At 42.4% G+C, this 22,680-nt stretch overlaps 1 protein-coding gene across 12 annotated transcripts in view; it reads left to right on the top strand.

Moving 5' to 3' along the window:
- The window catches only part of Prlr (prolactin receptor), a 168,538-nt gene that overhangs the window by 118,188 nt on the left and 27,670 nt on the right, over positions 1–22,680 (top strand). For 11 of the 12 annotated variants that reach the window (XM_038323103.1, XM_038323101.1, XM_038323102.1 and 8 more), the window contains exons 3-5: positions 16,332–16,441; positions 19,920–20,052; positions 21,595–21,764. In XM_038323103.1, the coding sequence (XP_038179031.1) occupies positions 16,387–16,441; positions 19,920–20,052; positions 21,595–21,764 (358 nt within the window). In that variant the 5' untranslated portion in view covers positions 16,332–16,386. The remainder of the gene's footprint in view (positions 1–16,331; positions 16,442–19,919; positions 20,053–21,594; positions 21,765–22,680) is intronic. The other variant, XM_038323104.1, reaches the window with a different exon arrangement.

The raw sequence follows: 22,680 nt of genomic DNA, 5'->3' as shown, positions 1-22,680 counted from the left end.
TCCCAATGCGGAGTTCTAGGAAAGTGAGCCGCTCAGATAAGCAGGCTCTGCAGAGAGGGAGGGGGAGGGGAACAGAACAGGATCCTAAAGGGAAAGTGAAAGAACGCATGAGAATACTTCAAATACTTCAGCAATGACGTCCCTTGTGTGCGGAGATGAAGGGACGTACAGCTACCCTACCGCAAGGCTCCAGGAAGCAGAAGTGACTTTTGCTGCCTTTCAGACATATTTTCCCCTCTGTTTGGTCTTCGATTCTGTGGACTCATGATGAAACAAGAGATTATCTTCTCAATAGTGAGAGGCAAGTGGGACCCGAAGCAGGGCTCACACTTAGGAGCCAGTGAGTTCCCAAAAAGAAATGAGCACCCTGGTGGCATCAGATCTTGGGGACATATTCAAGAGTCCACTTAGAGCTGGGATTATTCAAATCAAAACAGCAAGGTGAGGAAAAAAGAATCATCTCCATTGAGATTCCTGCTTCTATGAAGAGTCCAAGGAACACAGGGGCTTTCCAGGGCAATCGTTTTCCCTTAATCACAGCAGTGGAGGAGCAGTCATTGCCCGCTAATGAAAACGGTGGTTTACCCTTGCACAGTGCTTTGTAAACAAATAGAGTACTTCTGCAAAGCCATTCATCTCAGCATCTTGTTCTCACAGACACTCGTTGAGGGAAGCAGAGCACTTTAAGAAAAAAATGAAAGCTCAGAAAAAGAAGGAAACAAGTCAAAATTAACATGGCTGGTGACTGTACAAAACATTCCCTTATCCTGTCTGTAGTTTACAACCTGTCAGTTAACACAGGTCATTTAGCACCCATCCAAGTCGCTAAGTCCATCATCCCCAAGTCTAGGACCTCCCCATAGATGCACTCCATCCCTGCATAGAGTCTCCCACAAGCTCACTGACTCTGCCTTGTTTACTCAAACTGCTGCAAGAGGAGGCAAAAGCATCACTGCAAAAGCTGGAACTGTCCTTCCCAGAGGATCCCTTCTTGCAAGCAAACACTCTCACTCAAGAACTGCAGAGGGGAAGCAGAGTTTGTCAGTGTGCACACCAGGGCTACTGTCTATCTTCATGGGGGAAAGGTATCAGGGAAACGCTGCTTTCCCAAATACTCTGCCTTGAGATACCCTTAATCATGGCAGGTTTATTTTTCTAGAAAACTGAGCCAGAGTGTTTCCATCCATTTGACTTTCAATAGCCTGTAGCCAAATATGACATATTCTTTCATTTGAATGCACTGTCACTCATGATGTATAACAGTCATTTGCATACTTGGCTACATGGGAGATTAGATTCTATATTTTCCTTTAGCACATGAAGATATAGAGAGTAGCTGTGGCCTTTATGTCTAATAACTTCTAACACTAAATCCACCACTGACTAGAAAACACAACAGGAAATAAATTCTAAAGTTCTTTAGATAATGTAATACTGAAGTCGGTGACAAAATTAGAATGATCATTTAAAATGTGATCATTCCCAGTGAGCCAATGGCTCTCGCTTCCACATTCAGCATTGCTTAGGCCCAGAAATTTGACTAGGGGCCAACAAGAGAATGATGAGGACAGACAGACATACAGACCATCTGGGGTTAGCTGGGCCATGCACTCTGATGGAATGGCACCAACTACATACATCAACCTGGAAGCTACACATGTTTATTATGTACACTTTAGAGGGGGGATGTAGCTAGTCTTCGTAGGAAGACTCTTTAGGCATGCTCTCTCACGTTATCAACATCCAAGATGAGGAAGCTGTGTTGCTGGGTTTTGTCCACACTAATCAATTTGTCTACTTGTATACACTGTCAGTATTTGCATTTGGGTCAGAAGAAAGCTTTTCCATCCCTTCGAGCCTCATCCTAGAGAGCAGTAGATCCGAGGGATTGGTCTTTGACATGGTTGTGCCCGTGTCAAGCAATACACATTCACTTAGCACTTCGTCAACTCCTTACACACTCACTCCCCCACGCCTGGCATTGCACCTCTTTCCTTAAGTTACAGAAGAATCCCAGTGATTCTTTATCTGCAGCAACCTCTCTCATATCTAAGCCACGACATTTGAAAATTAAACTACTAAACTACCTATGCCAAGCTTTGCTGTATGCCCAAGGCAAATGGGCCACGCTCTGGAGAGTCCACTTTCTCCCAGGCTTGAGCAAGTGCAGACTCTAAGCCTCTTCTGCATCCTTCTGTGCCATGGCCCCAGGGAGGATACTTGGAGTTGCAAGCCATAGCATGCCTGGCTAAAGGTGGATTAAACACCGGGCATGCAGCGCTCTCCTGAGAAATTCTGGGAAAATCACTTTCGGGTTTGATTGATTTAGTGGGCCTTGATAGCTCCAAGGACCCAGAGTCATGGTGAGGGGTAGGGAGGGGGGCTCCTTTCCCCTCTCTTCTTGTAAACAGAGAGGAAATTTTCTGCTATGCCTCAATGACTAGAACTGAGTGGTATGGTCATTTGTAATGTAATCTTTAGACACAAAAATGAATAGAATGACCTTGGTTAGCTTATCCTGTTACTGCCTCATCCCCTGGGGTTGGACACCTGATGCCTAACTGGACTCTGCATAAAAACAGACTCACTTGGTGGATGGGGCTGTGTCAAAGATAAAACAAGGAAGCTTGTTCTCAGCTGAGTGGCACCCTCCACGGGGAAGCACCCTCATCTCCTTGACCAGGTCAGATCTCCCTGCTCTTGTCCATGGCATCTGAAGAGCTTTGTTCTTCCTTCTCCTGTCATGTATATGTGTTTTGCTGGATTCTCTCTCTTTGAGAAACTCTATATATACTAGAAGAATTCTTTCTGCACGAGATCGCATTTCTACATCCGGTTCTTAGATTCAAGTGTAGATACCTGGGTAAAAAGATGGATGAATGATGGATGGTGGGTGGGTAGGTGGATGGATGGATGGATGGATGGATGGATGGATAGCTGTGCATTACAATCACTAAAATGGGTCAATTTACTGTTTTCTAACCTGCCCACAAACACACAATTGAATCTTTATTCACATCTTTCCATCCCCATTCAATGAATATATCTTGGAAGTACTTTGGAATGGGAGTATTTTTTGCTCTACTTCTATAACTATCCCCATATTGGGCTGTTATCTCTCTGGTTGGATTGGTACCTTTTCTGCTAAGAGAGCTCTAATGGGAGATGAACAAAATGGAACTGGGAGAAGAGGAAAACCAGCAAGAGAAACAGGCAGTTATCTTGACAGATAAATAGCCCAGATGTTTGAGTGCAGAAGTCAGCCTAAAAGAACACTATATTCATGGGTGACAGAAAGTGACTCAGTGAGGTAGAGACGGGGTGTGCTCCTAAAGGGAGCACGGGGAGGAGGGTTGACTTTGGGACTGGTCCTGAGCATCATGAGGTAGGAGAGATGTGCAAATTTTCTGCATTCTTGGCCTTGCCTGTGTTCTTCCCATCGATGGCCTGCAGACTTCCAGTGCCTAGTACTTTGCATCACAAGCCCTAGCAGAAGCTGAGGAGCAGGACAAAAATTTTCACACAGCATCTCAGACCAAGAGCACGACTGAACTTGCTGGATTTCTCTGAATAAGATGACCTGGCCCTTCTCGGGAGCCTGAAGAAGACATTTGCTATAAAATTGCCTTTCATCTCCTCGTCAGAGCTGAATGGCAAACAACAGCTGGTTTCCCCAGGGTGTTTGACATGTATTCAGACACAGTAAAGGAGTTAGGGAAAGTGGAAGTGAGTCTTTAAAACAACTGAGCAGCCAGTGGGTGAGAGAGCTGTTGAAATCCTTCACTATAGCCCAAGAGACAGGCACAGCTCAGCTACAAAGATGATGGGTGGAGATTGGCCACCAGGCACTGCTAAACTTAATGCCAGGGACATAGGACTCGATTCTTGAAGGTAGCCTCTGTTTACACCACTGAATACCGGGTTTTTATTAGTGAGGTTTTTGTTGTTATTGCTGTTGCTGTATTGTTGAGGATGATGTTGTTAAGTTAATCCTGTTGTTGAAATATGTCTCCTCACTTTTTATTTTGTTACACTGTAAGATTACCTGCTTTAGAGTAATTCTCCCTCCCAAAGGGAATCGTTGTCACTGTGTTGGCATGAGTGTGATTTATGGCTAGCTTCTGTGCACCCGTGCAAAAGCACATGTCAGAATTAGGATCAGGTGTATCTATTTTATGTGCCCAGTTATTGCTGTATTTCACCTTAGAAAATAATTGAAATTTTAATCACCATCATGTCAAGAGTTAAATAATATCCAATGTTGTCTATGATCTAATTAATCAGTCCTTTAGATTCTGGTGTTTTAATTGTTTTCTAATAATTTGTTTTTATAAATAGCACTGGGGAGGAGGAATCTATTTATTCAAGAGATGTTTTTTGTATCTAGCTTTGGGATACACTTCTGTATAAATTTGAAATAGATTTCTGAAGCATACATTCTGATTCATTGTGTATGTAATATTCTTGAGACTTTTAACATATTATGAGAAAAGATAAACCAATTTCCAATCAAAAGACAAGGTACTAGTCCAAGGCATTCATACACTCAGTGATAACATTTTGAAATCCCCCAGGATTGGCAAAAAAAAAAGGTGGATAAAATATTTTATGTGAAAATATTTGAAAACTAAAAATTTCATTAAAACAAACAATGTTATTACTATCTATTTTTAAACCACCCAAGTAGAATATATGCCATCCTTTGCCAAATAGTGCTATATTAATAGCTCTTTAAAAGCACAAAATCTTTGCCATCTTCCCTTTCTACATTCAGCAAGTACTCAATACAGTTCATTTCTTCAGAACCATTTATTGAGTACCCATATAGAGAGCTTTGTTTTAAATATCACACACACACACACACACACACACACACAGAATCAATGAGCTTCTAGTCCTGCCTCAAGGGCTGTGGGGATAGGGAAAGATAAGTTGAAATTCATTATCAGCACCCCAAGATGTTATATCTTGACTTTAAATAAATTGGCCATTGATAGAGATAAGAATATCATCAAAGCATTCCTTTTTTCCCAAATCACGTTGGTTTTATAATATTAAAATCAATTTCTGTTTCTAAAACTGAGCTGACAAGCATGGCACAACAACACTAGGTGCCTGCCAGGTTACGGATGAAAATCATTGTGGATAAATGCCCAAGAGGAGTGTTTGTAGAAAGAAGGAAAACTGGACTAACCTTTTAGTATTGACATCCCAAGCCATTATCCCTTTCATAGTTTCAGAAAGTGGGGGCCATAAGGGGCAGGGTGGGTTAAATGCTTTGTAAACAAGCACTCAATTTACTCTGTCAAAGCAAAGAGCAAGAATGATTTGCTGAGATTTGCCCAGTCATTGTTCTCAAAGGAAAGTGTGTGGATGTTTGCATAGGCCTGTTCTACTTCATTGGCCTGGGGAGGCTACTAGTAGATTGGAAGTTGCAGTTTCAATTTCCTTGATAAACATCAGTATCATGGAGGACTTAAGAAGTATAGAGATGCAGAGAAGTATCCTTCTATAACTGAGAGTCACACTTAAGTTTTAAGTATTAAGCATGCTCTTTTTCTAATTGATGCTTTTACCTTTAAAATGTTTTAATTTCTTCCTGGACATTTTCATATAATATATTTTGATCATATTTATTTCCCTCTCCTAATGCCTCTCAGATATCCCCCCAACCTCCCTACCTCCCTAGCCATCTCTCTCTCCACTTCTCCTCCCCTCTCTCTCAAAAGAAAAATAAGGAGTTCAGTTTGTCTTGGCTGACTCCTCCTGGGCATGGGGCCTGTTTTCTTGCTTTTACCTTGTACCACTATTTAAAGCTCAGATAAGCAGCTCAACTATCTGGAACGTGTATGAGATCCAGAGAGCAAACCAAATAGACATTTGGGAAAAAATAGATGTAACAAAACCTGCTCATTTGCAAGGCTGGTGGAAAATTCCTCTATCCTCCCTTGCAACTCCTTGTCATTGTTTAAGTTGCTTCAACTTTCTAAATTTGAATTTTCATAGTAGGTTTCTGACTTCATGGAACAAAAGCAACCATAGCATAGAAGGGACGGTTAGGCTCACTAGAAGAGAGTTGCGTAGCAAAAACACAGCTATTAGCTATTAAATTAAAATTTTAAGGGGAAAAAACAATGAAAGATGGGGAGGTGGGGAGAAGAAGAAAAGAAGGTTAACAAGAATATATCTAGGCACTGAGGATCCTCAAGTCCTAGGTGTTTGATTTAAGCAAAACTTCTTTGGTCTGTACTTCTTTTCTATGTAGTATTCTGTAACCAGAGCATCTCATCTCACTATAACTGTTAAGTTCGCAAATGACTTCACTGTCCTAATTAAGAAGTGGGTAATTTTTACATGTGGATCCAATTGGTTAAAATGAAATTTTTATTGGCGGCATGCCTTAGAAAATTAGACATATATAATACCCCTGGACGTGTTTTCATTGAAAAAAAAATGGACAAAATTTAAACGGACTTGGATAAGGATCATAATTTTGTTTCATTTAAAGATTGAGCGATTGAAATTTGCCTGTTTGTGATAGCCCTCACATTTCCTCAGTTTCCAATAACTAAAATTTTTATTTGTTTTGGCTATTAGCCAACTCCCCTGTAGCCAAATCTTGTACACTTCAGTCTGTCTGTCCTTGAGTTCAAACTCATACACATGAAATGGGATTGGAGAAGTCCGCAGTAATTTGAAGAGCATCTTCACAGGAAGAAAGAATTCCCTGGCGCAAGAGTACATGTTATTTTCCTCCCTGTGGATCTGAGAATGGGAGAAAAGTGTAAAAATATTATGGTTTATGTGGCTTTTTGTAAGTAAATCAGGCTGAGTTCGTAACTCAGTGGTGGACGCTGGCCTCAAATTCCTGAGGCTCTAGGTTGAATCCCAAACATTACTAAGGCAGGGGAAAACACATTAAAAGCAATTCAGCGTTATTGCACCTTTAAAATGTGTGCAGAGTGACAGATTGGACAGTATAGGAACTGAAGAAAATGATTTTGATGGTAGTGTTCAAGACGGCTCTATGCCAGCAAACCGGGCACCAGAGGTTTCCATCTACTCATAACTCTTCTGGTTGATTAAATGCAGTAGTTGCCGTCCAAAGTTGGCTGTGATGGCCGGCTCTAGATTATCCATAAATTAGCCAGGCTGAGCAAAACCAGGCATTTTCAAGACTCAGCCTGTAGCTCCAAAGCTTGAGAACTAGGTCACTACTTCTCATCCCTGTGAAGTTCCGTGGGTTCAGAGAGGAAATCAAGAGCCTCCCTTCTACTGAATGAGCTCTTAGGACCACCACAAAATCCTCTGCTTCATTTCCTGTGGGTGAAGGGAGAGAAAAGGACTCTACAAACAGAGATGGTGGGGATATTGGGGGAGGAAGTTTTAAAAGTCAAGACTGGACTAAACGTGTAGCTTTTCTCCCCAGTTTCAGAGCCCACGGGTCAATCATCTAACTACAGGATGAGTAATAAAGATAACATAAGTTGTGGAGGGAAAGGAAAAGAGACTCCAGCTGAAATGGGTGCTGGACCCTTTTCCTTATTCAGTGATGTACTCTTAGTATCTGACCGAAGTGGTAAAGAAAAGTAAGAATTAGAAAGAGAAATTTTTGATACATTCTTGAAAATTTCTCATTGGACTTAACCAGCTTTCTCAAATGTGGATACAGCCCATCCTCGAGGCTCTGAAGATTTTCCCATCAGACACTTGGCCATTTTCCCATCAGATGCTTGATACTTCATGACAGTTCCTGCTTTATTAGCTAACTTCCCACACACAACAAGGCTGAGGTAGAACTACTATGACCATTGCATCTTACAGATGAGACCAATGAGGCTCAAGGGGATTCGTGGGTTACTCAAGGTCACACAGTGGTCTTAGGAGCAGAGAACTTGACCTCACTCTCTTCATGTGTAGGTGTGAAACTGGACCAGATCCTTTCAAGTCTTGGGTTTCCTTTCAGAAACAAAATGCCATGATTCAAAACTCCAAAAATCTTAAGCAGGCAGCCAAATAAGCAATAAACCAGTAATTAATCTTTTTATTTTTGTTTGAAATTTCCCCCTTGTTCCAAGTATGTTTCTAGAAACTAAGAGCCATACATAAATAGATAAGCTTGTTACTGGCAATAATTTATTTTTTAATGAAATCTAAGTTTGTTTGTGTTTAATTAAATCTGCCTCTCTCAAGAAGACTCTCCTTTAAATAATCTGGTAAAGCATATGTCTTCCTCCTACTAAGTGGCCCTTGGTAGTTAGGTTTTCTATAGTAACAAACAACAGTGACATTTCTGTGTCTTGAAGCAACATTCATTGTTTAACCACTTGGCAAGAGGCAGAATGATGGCCACGGTGCTTCTGAGATTGGCTTCTGTGTGCTGTAAGTATGTAGCCACTATCTGATACAATCCTATAGCTCTGAGACTTAGACAAAGAAAATCTAGACCACATTCTGCAACTGTTTCTGGATGGACAGATGCATCGGAAGTAGCCACAATGGTTCACATCTCATTAGCCACTACCTTTCAAATGAATGAGTCGATAACTGTGGGATTGGGTAGTGTCCTTTTGCAACATAATGCCCGAGTTTGTCTTATAATGATAAATGTTTCCCCGTGACTGGGAATAAGGAAATACTTAGGCACTATAATCCAATTGGCCCACCACCACTTGACCTCCATCAAAGCCTTAAATGTGGTATTTCCCACAAAGAGACAAGACAGCCCCTCTATACCCTTCACATTGTCTTCCTTTCCCTTTTTTTTACCTTTAACTAAAGGTCTCAAATTTCAGCTTGAATGACAGTTATGGAATTGCATGTTTGAAATGCCATTTCCTAGGCCCCACATCCAGAGACATATTACATCAAAACGATGGTGTATCTAGAATAGTCTCTAGAGGCGATGCCACTGGAATATCTACTACTATAGAAGAAATGCCATTGGCCTCCCACAGCACCCAGCATTAGAGCCACAGCTGGGGAGTGGATTTGAGCACTGAGACCACTATCATAAAGAGGGATGACAGCTGGGTGGTGGTGGCACACGCCTTTAATCCCAGCACTTGGAAGGCGGAGACAGGTGGATCTCAGCAAATTTAAGGCCAGACTGGTCTACAAAGTGAGTTCCAGAGCAGCTAGGGCTTTTACACAGAGAAACCCTGTCCAGGAAAAAACAAAAGCCAAAAATATAAGCAAACAAAAGAGAGGGATGACAGCCTTGGAGAATTTAGGAACAATGGTCCAAGGCCATCTTACCTGTTCCCAGCTCTCACGACAGGTACTGTTTTGTGCTTCTGGGACAGGGCTCCTTAAAAGTAGGATTATTAGTCTTCTAGCAACAGCTTAAGTGGAAAGTATGTGCTAAATAGCACAGGCTCTGGAGTGCAACTGCTAAGATCCTCTTTTCTCACTAACTGTGTGATCTCAGACAATTAACAGAACATCTCTGGACTTCGGCATCCTCATGAGAATAATAATAGGACCTATACTTCAGGATTGTCACAAGAGCTAAGCAAATGAACCGAGCAGTGCCTGACGTACAGTGTGTCCAGCATAAGGCTCTCCTATTTTATCACCACACTTGTGAGATAAGGTCGTGGATGTGTATACCCCTTTACCCTTTTGAACATCCGTGTCCTCATCTTTGACATGAGACTGATAGGATGGGCATAGTAATAAAAATAACAATAATTGCTGCTCTGGTTCTGTAAAAGTCTATTGTAAGAATAAAATATGATGGGTATGAGGTCTTTATGTGTGGCAGCTACAAAGCTGAACGTTTTACCTTTGATGTTGAGTCAGAATCCAAAGACTAAATTCAGTGTTTCTGTGTTGCTGCCTACCCGTGTAAATGGTGATCAGTCCGTAACCTATTTCAACCTCAGTTTCCTCTTCTGTCAGTGGGATCTAGCAATGGAGGTTCGTATGTGTTTAGCAGCATCTTGAGTTAAGGACCCTTGATGGGTCCTTAACTCTTGCTACATCTTCCAGTATTCAGGGAGCCACGGTCCTGGTGCTAAAGGCCTTAAATCTTAGCTACTGAAGAAACATTTTAAAGCTCAAAGATTACAAGTTGAAGACTCGCTTGGATACAGAATGAATTCAAGGCCAACATAGTCAGCTTAGCAAGACTATCTGTGCGCCTTCCAAAACAGAAGTTGAGGAGTGGAGAAGAGCAGCAATTCAGTGATGGAGTACTTTCTTAGTATATGTGAGGCACTAGGTTTAAAACGTGCTTCCAGGAGGAGGAGGAGCAGTGAGAGGGAAAAGGAGGAGAACAGGAGGGGAGGGGAAGAGGAGGGTGAGAGGAGTGGAAGAAAAAAAGAAGGTAGGTTTAGGTTCAAACTCCTGCAGATACCAATGAGTAGATATTCACATCTCTTGCATAAAATATCATAATGTGTAGACATAACCTATGCACATCCTCCCATATACTTTAAACCATCCCTCAACTACTTAGACTACCTAATACAGTATAAATGGTATATTCAGTTATTCTGTGCTATTTAAGGAATAACAAGATGTCATGTTTAGTAACGACGCAAACGCTTTCCAAATGTGTTCAGTCTCGTTTCGGTGAAGCTGCAGATGCAGAAGCTGTGACTAGGGAGAGCCTGGGAATCTTCAGAATCCCTAGGGACACAGCGTAGGAATGGGAACTCTCCAACGCTGGTAGTGAAACTCTTGGCTTGAAATCCACTGGAACCTGTGGAGTGGCTAAGTGGGCTAGCTGCAAAACATCACATCCAATCCATGGTGCTCCTGCAGATATTTACTGACAGAGGATTCCACGAGAGACTGGCTCCTCAGAAAATCAGGTCAACCTGGACTTTTCAACATCTGTCCAGATTGTGGCCTGGCCAGGAAGAATTAACACTCTCACCCAGTTCCTCTCCTTTCCTTTAAGAAAAAAAAACTGAGTAAAAAACAAGTCTTTGTCGCAGAAAAGATGCTGCTGGGACTTCGGGGAGCGAGTAAGCAGAGTTGCTGTCACGGCGTGGGAAGCAAAGCCTCCAGCTATGGGTCAGCATCTGGTGTTACAGCGACTCCGGTGCAGAGGTGCAGACAGCACTGAACTGTACTTTGTCGCTGCTCGTTTTGAAGACAGATCTTCTCAGGAAACTGCCCTCACACAGTACCAACCTGAACCAGCTTCCTTTTGGACCACGCTCTCCTGCTAATTTGACTGTTTCTTACAGGATGCAGCTATCTGCTTGCATAGCACGGGCATAGCAGGTAGCACATCGGCTTCTCAGGCACCTCTTGGGTTTTTGAAACAGGAAGAAAGCGGGGCATAGTAGTCAGGAGTGGGTGTTTTGAAAACGTCTCTCTAACTATTTCTAATCGCCTTAGCACCGCCATGGTGATCTAGCTAAATCACCAAACACCTGTGCAAATGGGAGTTGACTCGGGTAGGCACTTCACAGGGAGACAGATCTGGGAAATCCAATTGCTGATAAATTACCACAATGTGATGTGTGCATCTTTGTACTGGATTCATTTTAATAAGCCAAATGCTGAGTACTTATTCCTAGCTGGGGCTATTGCTCCAAAATCCAGCATAACAACAATCTTAATCTTCATCGTGGTATGAAACAGCTAATCCCTTCTGTTCTTCTCCCCATCCTGAGAAGATTATGTCTCTTGTTTTCCAAATTAAATAGTAGCATTCTGTTTTGGAAAGAAAAGTCAAACTGAGAATCAAAGGGCATACATGGGATTCTTTCCCGGTTATTCCAGCCTCTGACCATTTAGTGCCTAGGGCAGGTGAGGTGATCCAATGAGCAGAGGAGTCCAAAAGAAAAGCCTAATATCGCTTAATACCTTAATAGATGTATGTATTCTAAATTAGTTTGTGAATCATGAAGGTTTTCTTTCATGGGGGTAGGCAAGAAAGACATTAGAAAGGTAAATTAGGTTGATGGGCAGAAGGGATGACGGGGAGCAGACTAACTACTTAGAGTGAAGAACCAATGTGGGTGAGCATTATGATGTCTGCAAGGCTTCCTTATTTATAATAATGGCCCTGACTGTTGGGGGAGGGAGTGCTAGTGACCCCTGAAGAAAACTGACTGTGCTTTTGCAGGTTGTCGTAAAACCATGCATGTACAGGCAGCACTAAGTGGACTCTGTGAGTTAGAAAGAGTCACAAGAAGTTCAGAAGGAATAGTGGCAGAGGGGATAGATGATAAATTGAAGGGGGAAGGGGGGAGGCACATTTGATCAAAATGCACTATATGCATATATGAAATTATCAAACAATTTTTAAGGTTTGCCTAAAAAAAAAGAATAAACAACCCAAGCATCCAACTGTAGAATTAATGAAGAAATTATAGTATTTCATTCAATAAAATGAAATGAAAATAAACGATGTAAAACTGCACACAACAACCAAATACATCATGCAACAACATAGATTGACAGGAGTCAGACACACACACCCCTACAATGCTTGTGGGACGATTCTATTATATAAAAGTTGGCAGGATCTGTGAGTTCGAGACCAGCCTGGTCTACAAGAGCTAGTTCCAGGACAGGCTCCAAAGCCACAGAGAAACCCTGTCTCGAAAAACCAAAAAAAAAAAAAAAAAAAAAAAAAAAAAAAAAAAAAAAAAGTTGGCAGGAATAATCGTATGATAGAAGTCAGGAAAGTTCTGCTGGGGTAGGTAGAGAGTAGGAGGAGCCACCAGTTCCATTTCCAGGCTACTTTCTGTGTTCTTTTGCAACTCAGATGGTAGCACAGATAAATTCACTTGGTGATAGCATACTTCAGAATATTTGAGGTTGACTCCTTAAAGTAAGTCTTGAATTGGCTTGTCCATCAAGGATTGGACTTGAAAGAGCTAAGAAGATCCTCACAGTCTCTGCCTAGCCTGTTGGGTTCATTTCTCTGGTTAAGGAAGCTGAGACCACAGGGACAGAAAAGCAGGATAGAGCAGAAACTGTAGGAATCTCCTAATACCCAACGGTGGAAGCAAACCCCACACCAGGGGAGAGCTGAGGCTTTGGACTTTGTGATTGATTATCTCAAAGAGTAGGAGGACCAGTGCACCCAGATGAAGTATAAGTAGAAAAGATAAGGGGCAACATTAGGCAGTGATCTCGTGAGACTTCAGATCTGGCCTATTTAACACTGGATGGTCATACTGCCTCCTCTCCCATGGTATGCCTTCCATGATGTGGGTGGGATTACTAACCAAGACCATGGGTCCCTGACTGGTTTTCCATCTAGGGAGTCATTCTAGTTTCCCAAAAGAATGAACTGCATAGATTACAAACCATTAAGTTGTAACCTCAGCTGTTAGCCTCTGAGGAAGAGGGTTGGCTTGCTAGAAAACAGTAATGAAGAGGGGCTTTTGGAAAGAGTTGGTCTAAATAAGACCATCCTTGAGATGGAAAGCAGCCCTGGGCAGAAGAGGGTTAAGGAGTCCCCTTGGCATTTGTGCCACAGCAGGATGGAGCATGGGAAGAGTCTGAACAAGGTGAGGGAAAGGGGCCTGGTGATGGCAGAGTCTGAGGAATCAGAAGAAGCCAAATGAGACAGTCACGGGCAAAGCAGATGGACGTTTGGAACTCACTGTAAACCTGCTCATCGATAGAGACTTTCACTTTTCCACCACAGTCACGCTTAGGGAGTTGTGGACCCTAAGACGACTGTCCTTGGGCTGCTTATGCAAGGCTTACTTTTGGCTAATGGGATTCCAAATATTTGAATCCAAATATTGAAATATTTGCATGATAACACCACACAAAATTGAGGCCTCAGTATCCCAGCCCCAAATGACATGGTTAATAATGAGGGTCATGTCTGCTTTTGGTCAGGCTCTTCTTGCAGTGGAGAACTGATTTGGAGAGATTAAACCAAAACTCTCCCTAGGCTAGGGTCTGCTCACCACAAAGACTGGTGTGTGGATCAGCAGGAGGCGTGCTCTATGGTAGGACAAAAGTACTGCATACCATTGACCAGGGTTAACATTTAGCATCACCCCACGTAGCGTGAACATTTGCCATTCTGTTTCCCTCTGAAAGTTCGCTTGCCACACCTCGGCTACCTTGCCAGAGAGTGTAAGACAGAGAATGAGTTGGGAAGTCATTGTTCAAAACACGTTAGGAACATGTCTAATTCCTTGGCACAGGCGGCTTTGGGCACTGGAAAATACATGGGTGTGACCAGATTCCAGCATGTCTCAGGAAATCCTAAGAGAAAGTTGTTTTACATGTGCCTAGAGGGGTTTCTGATAGCATTTTTAAAAGGAGAGACTTAAATTAGAAGTTTCTTAATCCTGCACCAGCAGAAGAGGAGATACAAACAAATAACTAAATCCACTCCTGCCTCTGCTTACCCTGATTCCTATCCTAGTATTTCATTTGCAAAACAGGTGGGAAGCCCTGTCTGGCAGAGCTCTCTGGCCTCGCCCACGATGGGTGATTTACAGCATGGTGATCTCAGGTGTTGTTTATGTGATGCCCAGAGGAGTAAGGAAGTCTTCATAAAGGGATGTTATAGAACATCTTCAGCCAGGGAGCAGAATACGCACTTCTAAGCCAGGCTAAGCTTCTAAGAAGGCCAGGATGAGGATGCACAGGAAGCTGAGACAGATCAATACTAGAGACTATTAACCAGAAGGAGAGCCACCTCTGAGATAGCCTCGTGTCTGCTCTGGCTCTCCAGCTCCAGCTCACCCAGGTCTTGGCCCACTTCTCTCCACAGATCAATTGTGCCTGCCTCGTGCATCTGTCCTATAGAAGGGGACAATTTTGCTATCTATCACAGATATCCCCCAAATCATGATTCTCAGATGCTCTGGGATTTGCCAGATTGCTCTCCTGTTAGCACGTGATTGACTGCCTATTAAGTTGTTTCCCTATATTCATTTTCCATAGCTGTTAAAATGGGATGGGAGGTGGTAAACAGCATCTACTCACGGGGCCACAGAAAGGACAAAATTAAATTCAAGCCCAGCGCCTGGACTATAAGGGCATCATTTAAAACCCATTAGAAGCCTTTGACCACTTGGTTTAAAGAAACGATCCCCAAGAAATTAAAAGAAGCAGGTTAGATTGTAAATGTGCTACTTAGGGAGGGTAAGGAATCCAGGCAAAGCAAGTGAAAAGTCTGCAGCATTTTGCTGGGCCCGTGAGTGGGTCAGCAAAGCTCTGAACCACAATCTTCAATGTAAGGGCACAACTTATTGGTGCCGGCACACCCCAACCTTCCAGTGTCACTAAAATGTCTATTTCTGAGTGATGCCGCAAGCAGTAGTGGCAGATGTAAAAACACCTCCAAAAAGTTGCCCATTGAGTAATAGGTGTTTGACAGATAAAGGGCCTTCCAGAACAGGAGGAATAGGCAAATTCTGGTCCCTTAGGGACCCATCAAGCAATTCTTCACATGGCCTAACACGGGCAACTTTGCCTCCTAGATATTCTTCCCTTGATTTAAAAATATAATTTAAAGGGAGATTAAAACCATGTGTTTCTGGAAATTTACACGTAGCTCATCAAATCTATTGTTTTCTGAGCAATGTTTGAAGTCTAATAAGACTAATGAGCTTTTTTAAAAAAAAAAAGTTCATAAGAATTTTTTAAGGAAGGAACATAAGAGGCTTTGAAAACTGTTCCAAGAGTAAAAATAATAATATTAATAATAAATTGCTCAAAACTCTCAAGCCCCGCAGGTTCAAAATTGACTTATTACTCTGAACCCAAGAGATTTGAATTATTACTGGAGTTCATTGTCTCTTATGGGGCTTTACCGAAAGGAGAAAGAAGCCACATGGAGGGTCACTAAAATTCATTATGAGGTTTGCTTCATAGCCATAGCCATATCCCTGGAGACTTCCAGAACCCTCTCAGCCTGACCTTAGACAGGAACCTCCACCCCGACCCTCCCACTCCCAGTCTGGCAGTATCTCACTCAGAATACTGGAGCCAGAACCCTCCTTGAATGGCTCTCTTGCAGGGCACACAATCTATGTTACATAAATGGGTGATGTGCTATTAGCTACCTGAACGATGGCCTGGAAACAAAACAACTTCCGTGAGTGCAGAAAACAAAACCAAAACAAATCAAAAGCCCACAGTTCTGATTTCCTGTGAGCTCTCTACATTGTTGTCTGACGACCTCTTGTGGTGAAATCCTTGCCAGCGTGTGGGAATCGGTGCTTCTTAACCAAGCCATCCCATCTTACATTTTCCTACGCTCTCTTCCCGCTGTTTTTGCCAGTCACATCAAGCAAGGAACAAGAATCTCGGTTGCAAGCACCCAGAGTAAAGTGTGCCTGACGGGCTGTAATTTAACAAACGCTACCCGGTGTTTTCTCTTCCAGGGAGTCTCTGATACATTGCCTGTAGCAAGAAACAGGGGCCAACATTCAGGAAAACATGACATCTGCCCTTGCTTTCATCCTACTTTTTCTCAACATCAGCCTTCTGAATGGTAAGAGACTCTGTTCTCACTCTCCTTGCCTGGAGTGCTTAGGGGTGGCAGGGGGTGGGAGGGGGGGTGAAGAGGCTGTCTCAATCTGTTGCAATGCAGTTATGAGAAATGAAAATGTTCGTGCCATTTGCTGCTACTAAACTGTTTGCCACATTTCTGCATTAAAATTAATGCAAAATCTCATCAGTGTGCCCCCTTTCTCCCATTCCCCGTTTTGAGAGTGGACTGAAAGGGCGCAGGGAATGACGGGAACTGAGTTCCCATCCAGGGGATAGTTACTAGCTGTGTGATTCGAATCACTTGTCTGCCTCTCTGTTTTGAATTTCTCTGAGGGAGGATAGGGATATCTCACAAGCTTCAGATGAAATCATGTATGTGAAAAGACCTTTGAAAAACTATAAGAGCACGCAAGCAATTGCATGACAAGGTGGAAAACAGGCATAACCTATGTGTGCTAATAAGAGAAACAAAAGCCACAGCTCAAAGGAAGGTGTGTGATTGTCTGCATACGTTTCCACATCTACTTCTATGTACTTCTGGGGGGGTGTGCTTCTGAATGCACCTGTGTACACACCAGCTGCATATAGTATAATTACAAATTCTTCTCTGTGTATGTATGTGTGTGTGGATGGCAATGAGGAACCTCTGTGTATTTACATATGTTTATTGTTATGTTATGCATACCAGTGTGCATTGCCATCTTTATGCCCTTGCATGCATTTATTTCTCTCTGGATATATTTTATATGGGTGCAATGCATTATGTGTATGCTTATTTCTGATGTGGAATCTATGCATGCAAGTCTCTGCATTTCTTGGACTTGTATAATATCCCTTGTGTCTGTTCACTGAGATAATCCATGAAGTTTGTTTCCTCAAGGGGCATGAAAATAACATTTGAGTGGTTGTAATTTCACAACCTTGCCTTTTTCCCTCGAGTTTCCTAAAAGTGTTATTAGTAGCAAGTAAAAATGCAGAAGAGATAAGCTCAGAGGGAGGGGAGAGAGAGGGAGAAAGAGAAAGAAGGGGGAGAAACAAAAATCTTGCTAACCTGTAAAAGAAACTCTTAAGTACTCAAATAATCAACAGCTTCAAGTAGACCCAATACTGAACCACAGAGTTTGAAGATTGACATCAGTAGGGGTTGGTTCTTTTTGCTTGTTTGTTTAGTGTTTGGTGTCTTGCTGGTTTTTTTTTTTCTTCAAAACAGGAGTTCTCTGTATAGCCCTGGCTATCCTAGAGTTCTCTTTGTAGAGCAGGCTGGCCTCAAACTCAGAAATCCTCCTGCTTCTGATTCTGAGTACTCGGATTAATGACAGGCACCAACATGCCCTGATAGTTTGGAAGTTTTTTTAAATGAATATTTCTCTCTACGTTATATGTTTCTCCTCATGCATGACAGAAACCAACAAGAAAAAGAAAGCTTGTGTTTTTACAATGACTCCCAACATCACTAGGCAGTCCTCCAAACTGATAGACATACAAGGCTCACACAGATTCTTTTCAGCAATTCTGTGAGCTACTGTGACACTCTGTCACCACTGACGGGCCAGCCTTCTTTGGGGTCACCACACTAGAACACCCATTAAATTCTCCTCCCTGGATAGATTATATACAGACCCCTTTACTCACCCATGATCCCTTTGTCGTGATCTTCATGACCTGCTCTCCAGAACTAAATAACGTTCTATCCTAAGGGCCTATCTGAAAGATTGAATAAATGTGGGAAAAGATGTAAAAGACCCCCAAGCTACTAACCTCTGAAAGAAAAATCTTTCTACTCCTAAATTTAGCATTAAATCTTCATGTAGGGCAAAAAATAGGAAAATGAGATATAATGTGAGTTATGGTTGGCCTCCCAAGCCAACAGCATCATGGCAAAATCCCAAGGTTATTCTGTTCCTCTTTCAACATAACAGCCAAGCAAGAGTGTTGGAGATCAGCTTGCCAAGCGCTTTGGAGATTAAGCTGGTGAAAACTCTCATCCCCTCGGCCACATCACCTCCTGCAGATCTTCGCACTTCTGGCACGAAGTGGGGATGCGCCTTATCTAACCATGGTCGCTCCCCACTTAAAGGGGGACCACTCGCTCTACTACCTCTTACCCTACTACCCAATTCCTGAAGATCCACAGAACTGCAAGGAAGTTTGAGGTCACCTACTCATAGAAAGATCCAAAATAGGAGGAGTCCAAGAAAGAGGAGATGGGGCGTATATTCAAAAGGAGACTAAAAACCAAGATTCGGAAAATAAGAATAGGAAGAATTAGGAGGTAGGGAAGGTGGACCATTAGTCTGTCGAGTGTTCAGCCACAGGTATTACACACACACACACATGCACACGCACACATGCACAGACACACATGCCCAGACACACACGCACAGACATACGCACATTCATGCATGCAAACACACACACACACGCACATGCACATGCACACATACACACACCTCAGGAACCATTTTGGGGGGAGGGAATGGAAAGACTGTGAAAACCAGAAGTCAAGGAAGACTGAAGTGAAACAGATACTTCTGGACCCAAAGTACCACTATACTCATAACTTCACAGCAGCTAAGGCTGTGTGCAGATGGCACAAGATCAAGCCAGTCAGCAGACCAACATGGAGAAGGGAAGGGCTCCTGAGTCCCCATCCCTAACTGAAGCAGTACTGACAGCTGACAGCTTCTGAGGGATCCAAAGGGTCAATTTCCCTTAAGTGTATAACACCTGGTATGGAAACAAGACTCCAGTTGGTAGCCTTACACTCATACTTTTATAAAAAGCATAGATCCGACTCTGTGTGAGTGTGTGAGTGTGTGTGTGTGTGTGTGTGTGTGTGTGTGTGTGTGTTAGGGAAAGAGAGAGAGTTTGTAGGGATAAGGGCTAGAGGTAGAGCTAGGAAGACTTAGGGAAAGAAGGGGAAAGAATGAATATATTCAAGATACACTGTATGCATGCATAAAAGTTTCAAAGAAATATATATATATATATATATATATATACACACACACACACATACTAGATAACTAGGCCAAGGCTGTGCAGAATCAAGGTAAAGGAGAAAGCAGAGAAGGAGAAGACAAAGGGGAGAGGAAGTAGCCCGGGATGCCCAGACAAAAGCCATAAGTAATGCAGAAAAAGACAGAGGTACAGTTAGTGCTGCGAGCAGTTCACTGAGCAGTGCACTGACTGTGTGCACACAGGTCACTTGTCACTGGGAAAGAATGCTTCAGATAGCAATTCTAATGCTACATAGGCTCCGTGAGAAAGGCTAGCTCTGTAGTATCCATATGTACCCATCTCTCTCCCCTTAGACTCACTCTTCAGTGAAATGTTTGTCACAGCTGGCCACTGACAATGCACCGAGGCCTCCTCACAGCCAGGGTGCCAATAATCCGTCTCTGTCACTAGCAGCTCAGTTAAGCAGTTGAACGGACTGCAGTATTAACTCGAATGGCTTATGGCTGTTTTTGTTTTAGGACAATCACCACCTGGAAAACCTGAGATCCACAAATGCCGGTCTCCCGACAAGGAAACATTCACCTGCTGGTGGAATCCCGGGACAGATGGAGGACTTCCTACCAACTACTCACTGACTTACAGCAAAGAAGGGTAAAATGCTCTCTTGTACCTCATCAAACCCCACCAGAGTGCTCACGTTCCGGGCCCTAGTTACATTAGTTCTTATTATGAATACCATGCTTTTCTGGATTTATATCATTAAGGTTCATACCACCAGGAAAGGAATCTAATGTCTCTAGCCCATCTTGTTCTCTAAAAGTTTTTTTTTTCAAACTCAGTCTTCAAATGCACATTGACCAGTAGCATTATATTAGCCATGTTTCCAAATGTCTGTCCCAAACTTAGATTACAGACCAAGTCATCATTTCCTATAGATTGCCTAATCTTAGCTGCTCATTCATAAACCACATGACATTTGTAGGTTTTGTGTTTGTTTGTTTTTTGTTTTTTTATTAGTTAATACACTACTTTTACAACATAACAGAATTATAAGCTATGTGATCTTTGGCAGCCACGGTACATTAGGTTTTCAAATGCATTTCATGCCCAAGAGAATAAATAACCTTTAAGGAATAGAACTTGAGGGTTTTTTTTAAGTAAGTTGCTGATCTAAAAGCTATAAGTCATAGTAACACACATCTGTAATCCCAGCATTCTGGATGCTGATGCAGAAAGATGACAAGTTCAAAGTCAGCCTGAGCTACATAGAGAACTCCTATTTCAAACACAGCAAAACCACAAAATTCAAGGTCTCCTGAAAGGCACAGTTAAATTTAACATTGCCAGGAGGGCAAAATAAGATCATCTCTAGATGATAATTTTGATGAACTCACAATGAGACTCTCCTAGAAATCTTAAATGAGCTATAGAAAGGTTAATTTAGCAAAAAGTACATTTTCGTATCTTGGACCTAAAAATAAAATATTACTGACAGAGACAGCCATTGCCAGTTTCCAAGGACTGCTTGTACACAAAGCTGGCTTTCTGTGTGGGATCCAAAGAGGCATGGCACAAATACTTAAAGAACCCAGAGCTGAAGCAGCCTCCAAAACCTGTGTGGTACGAATGGAGTCAAGGCTGTTAAAATGTGAGCAACTTAGAGAGCCCCATAAGGCTGGAAGATCTCCTTTCAAGACACTTCACTCTGTTGCTCGCTTGACACCATCTAATGTATTCTGACGTCAGTGTGTCTCCTCCTAAATGCTCTTATCTAAATGTAGCTTGACAGGCTTGTATGACCAGAGCTGCAATATGGATAATCCCATAATATGTATGTGTGCTAACAAAAGTTCCAACTGCCCAAGGTGACCAATGGGAGTACCATTGCTGTGAGCCTGCCTTGGTCACTGGTAACTCAGGAGGACCATTCACAAGGCTCATAGGGACACCTACAGAAAAGAAGGGTGACTGAGCAGCAGAGAACTGAGATGCTAAACCCATCTTTCTACCTGTTCTTACAGCACACTTCTTTCCCTCCCTCCCAATTGGTCTGAGTAGAGCACAAAGCTACACTTGTCTGCTTTATTCTTGTGCTTTGAGCGCCTTATCCCCCAAATCCAGTAATAGTCGTCTTTTAAGAGCAAAACAAGGCTGTTGTTCTCTTATTAAATCTTAATGCATTACTTGTTGCAGAGAGAAAACTACCCATGAATGTCCAGACTACAAAACCAGTGGCCCCAACTCCTGTTTCTTTAGCAAGCAATATACTTCCATATGGAAAATATACGTCATCACAGTAAATGCTACCAATGAAATGGGAAGCAGTGCATCGGATCCACTTTATGTGGATGTGACTTATATAGGTAAGGGGGAAGTGGGTGAGGAATATGTTATCATTATGGTATGGTATGGTATGGTATGGTATGGTATGGTATGGTATGGTACGATATACCAAAAGTCAAACTCATCTTGAGTCTTTCCGGCTTATGGTTGAATCCTAGATCAGAAAGGTGCAAGAACTCATGGCATCTTTGTTGAGGGAGCATTTCACATCAACAGCCTTGATTCTTGACAGCAAGATTAGTACTTCGATTTTTGTGTTCTCTTATTTCCCCTCAACTCTAATCCTAGTGCCTCCTATCCAGTGTGAGTGTTCTATAAGCCTCCTTTATGAATAGCTCCCCTGGACCTCTCCCTGCAACCATGTTGCCTTCTTTACTAGCCAACTCGACTTTGTTTTCTTTTTGCTGGGGGTGTGCTGGAGATGAGACCCAGAGATGGGTATTAGCACAAGCATTCTCCCACAGAGCTAAACTAACAGCTCCAAATGCCTCTTCTTTCTCCTTGTGGAAGACAGGATACTCTTCAGAAATGAAGGCCTTTAAAAGGATCTTCTGGTTCGGGATTCACCGGAATCATCCCAAATACTCTGCCTGAAACTGAGCTCTCCGCATTAGTGTATCTACTTCACTATAATTTGAGTTATTCTTAGACAAATAATCTGCCAGGGGTGATGGGGGTATGGGTTCATGGCAGGATACTGCCTGATAGAAATAAAAAAGCCCTAGTTTCAAGTATCCCCAAAATATATTAATAATAATAATAGGAAGTAAGTAGCAACTGGTCAAAGGTCTGGTCACTTATATATTGTCTGGAGAAAGCATCTACAAAGTTGAGCCGTCAATTTGAGATAGCTTCTTGATTTGCATGATCAGCATTATGCAGTGGGGCAATTGGACACGGCTGTAATGGCCTTTATGGTTTAGCACAGACAATAAA

Source organism: Arvicola amphibius, chromosome 3 (assembly GCF_903992535.2).
Source record: "Arvicola amphibius chromosome 3, mArvAmp1.2, whole genome shotgun sequence".
Classification (NCBI taxonomy): Eukaryota; Metazoa; Chordata; class Mammalia; order Rodentia; family Cricetidae; genus Arvicola; species Arvicola amphibius.
The sequence above is the reverse complement of the archived record's forward strand: the minus strand, read 5'-3'. Positions and strand labels throughout refer to the sequence as shown.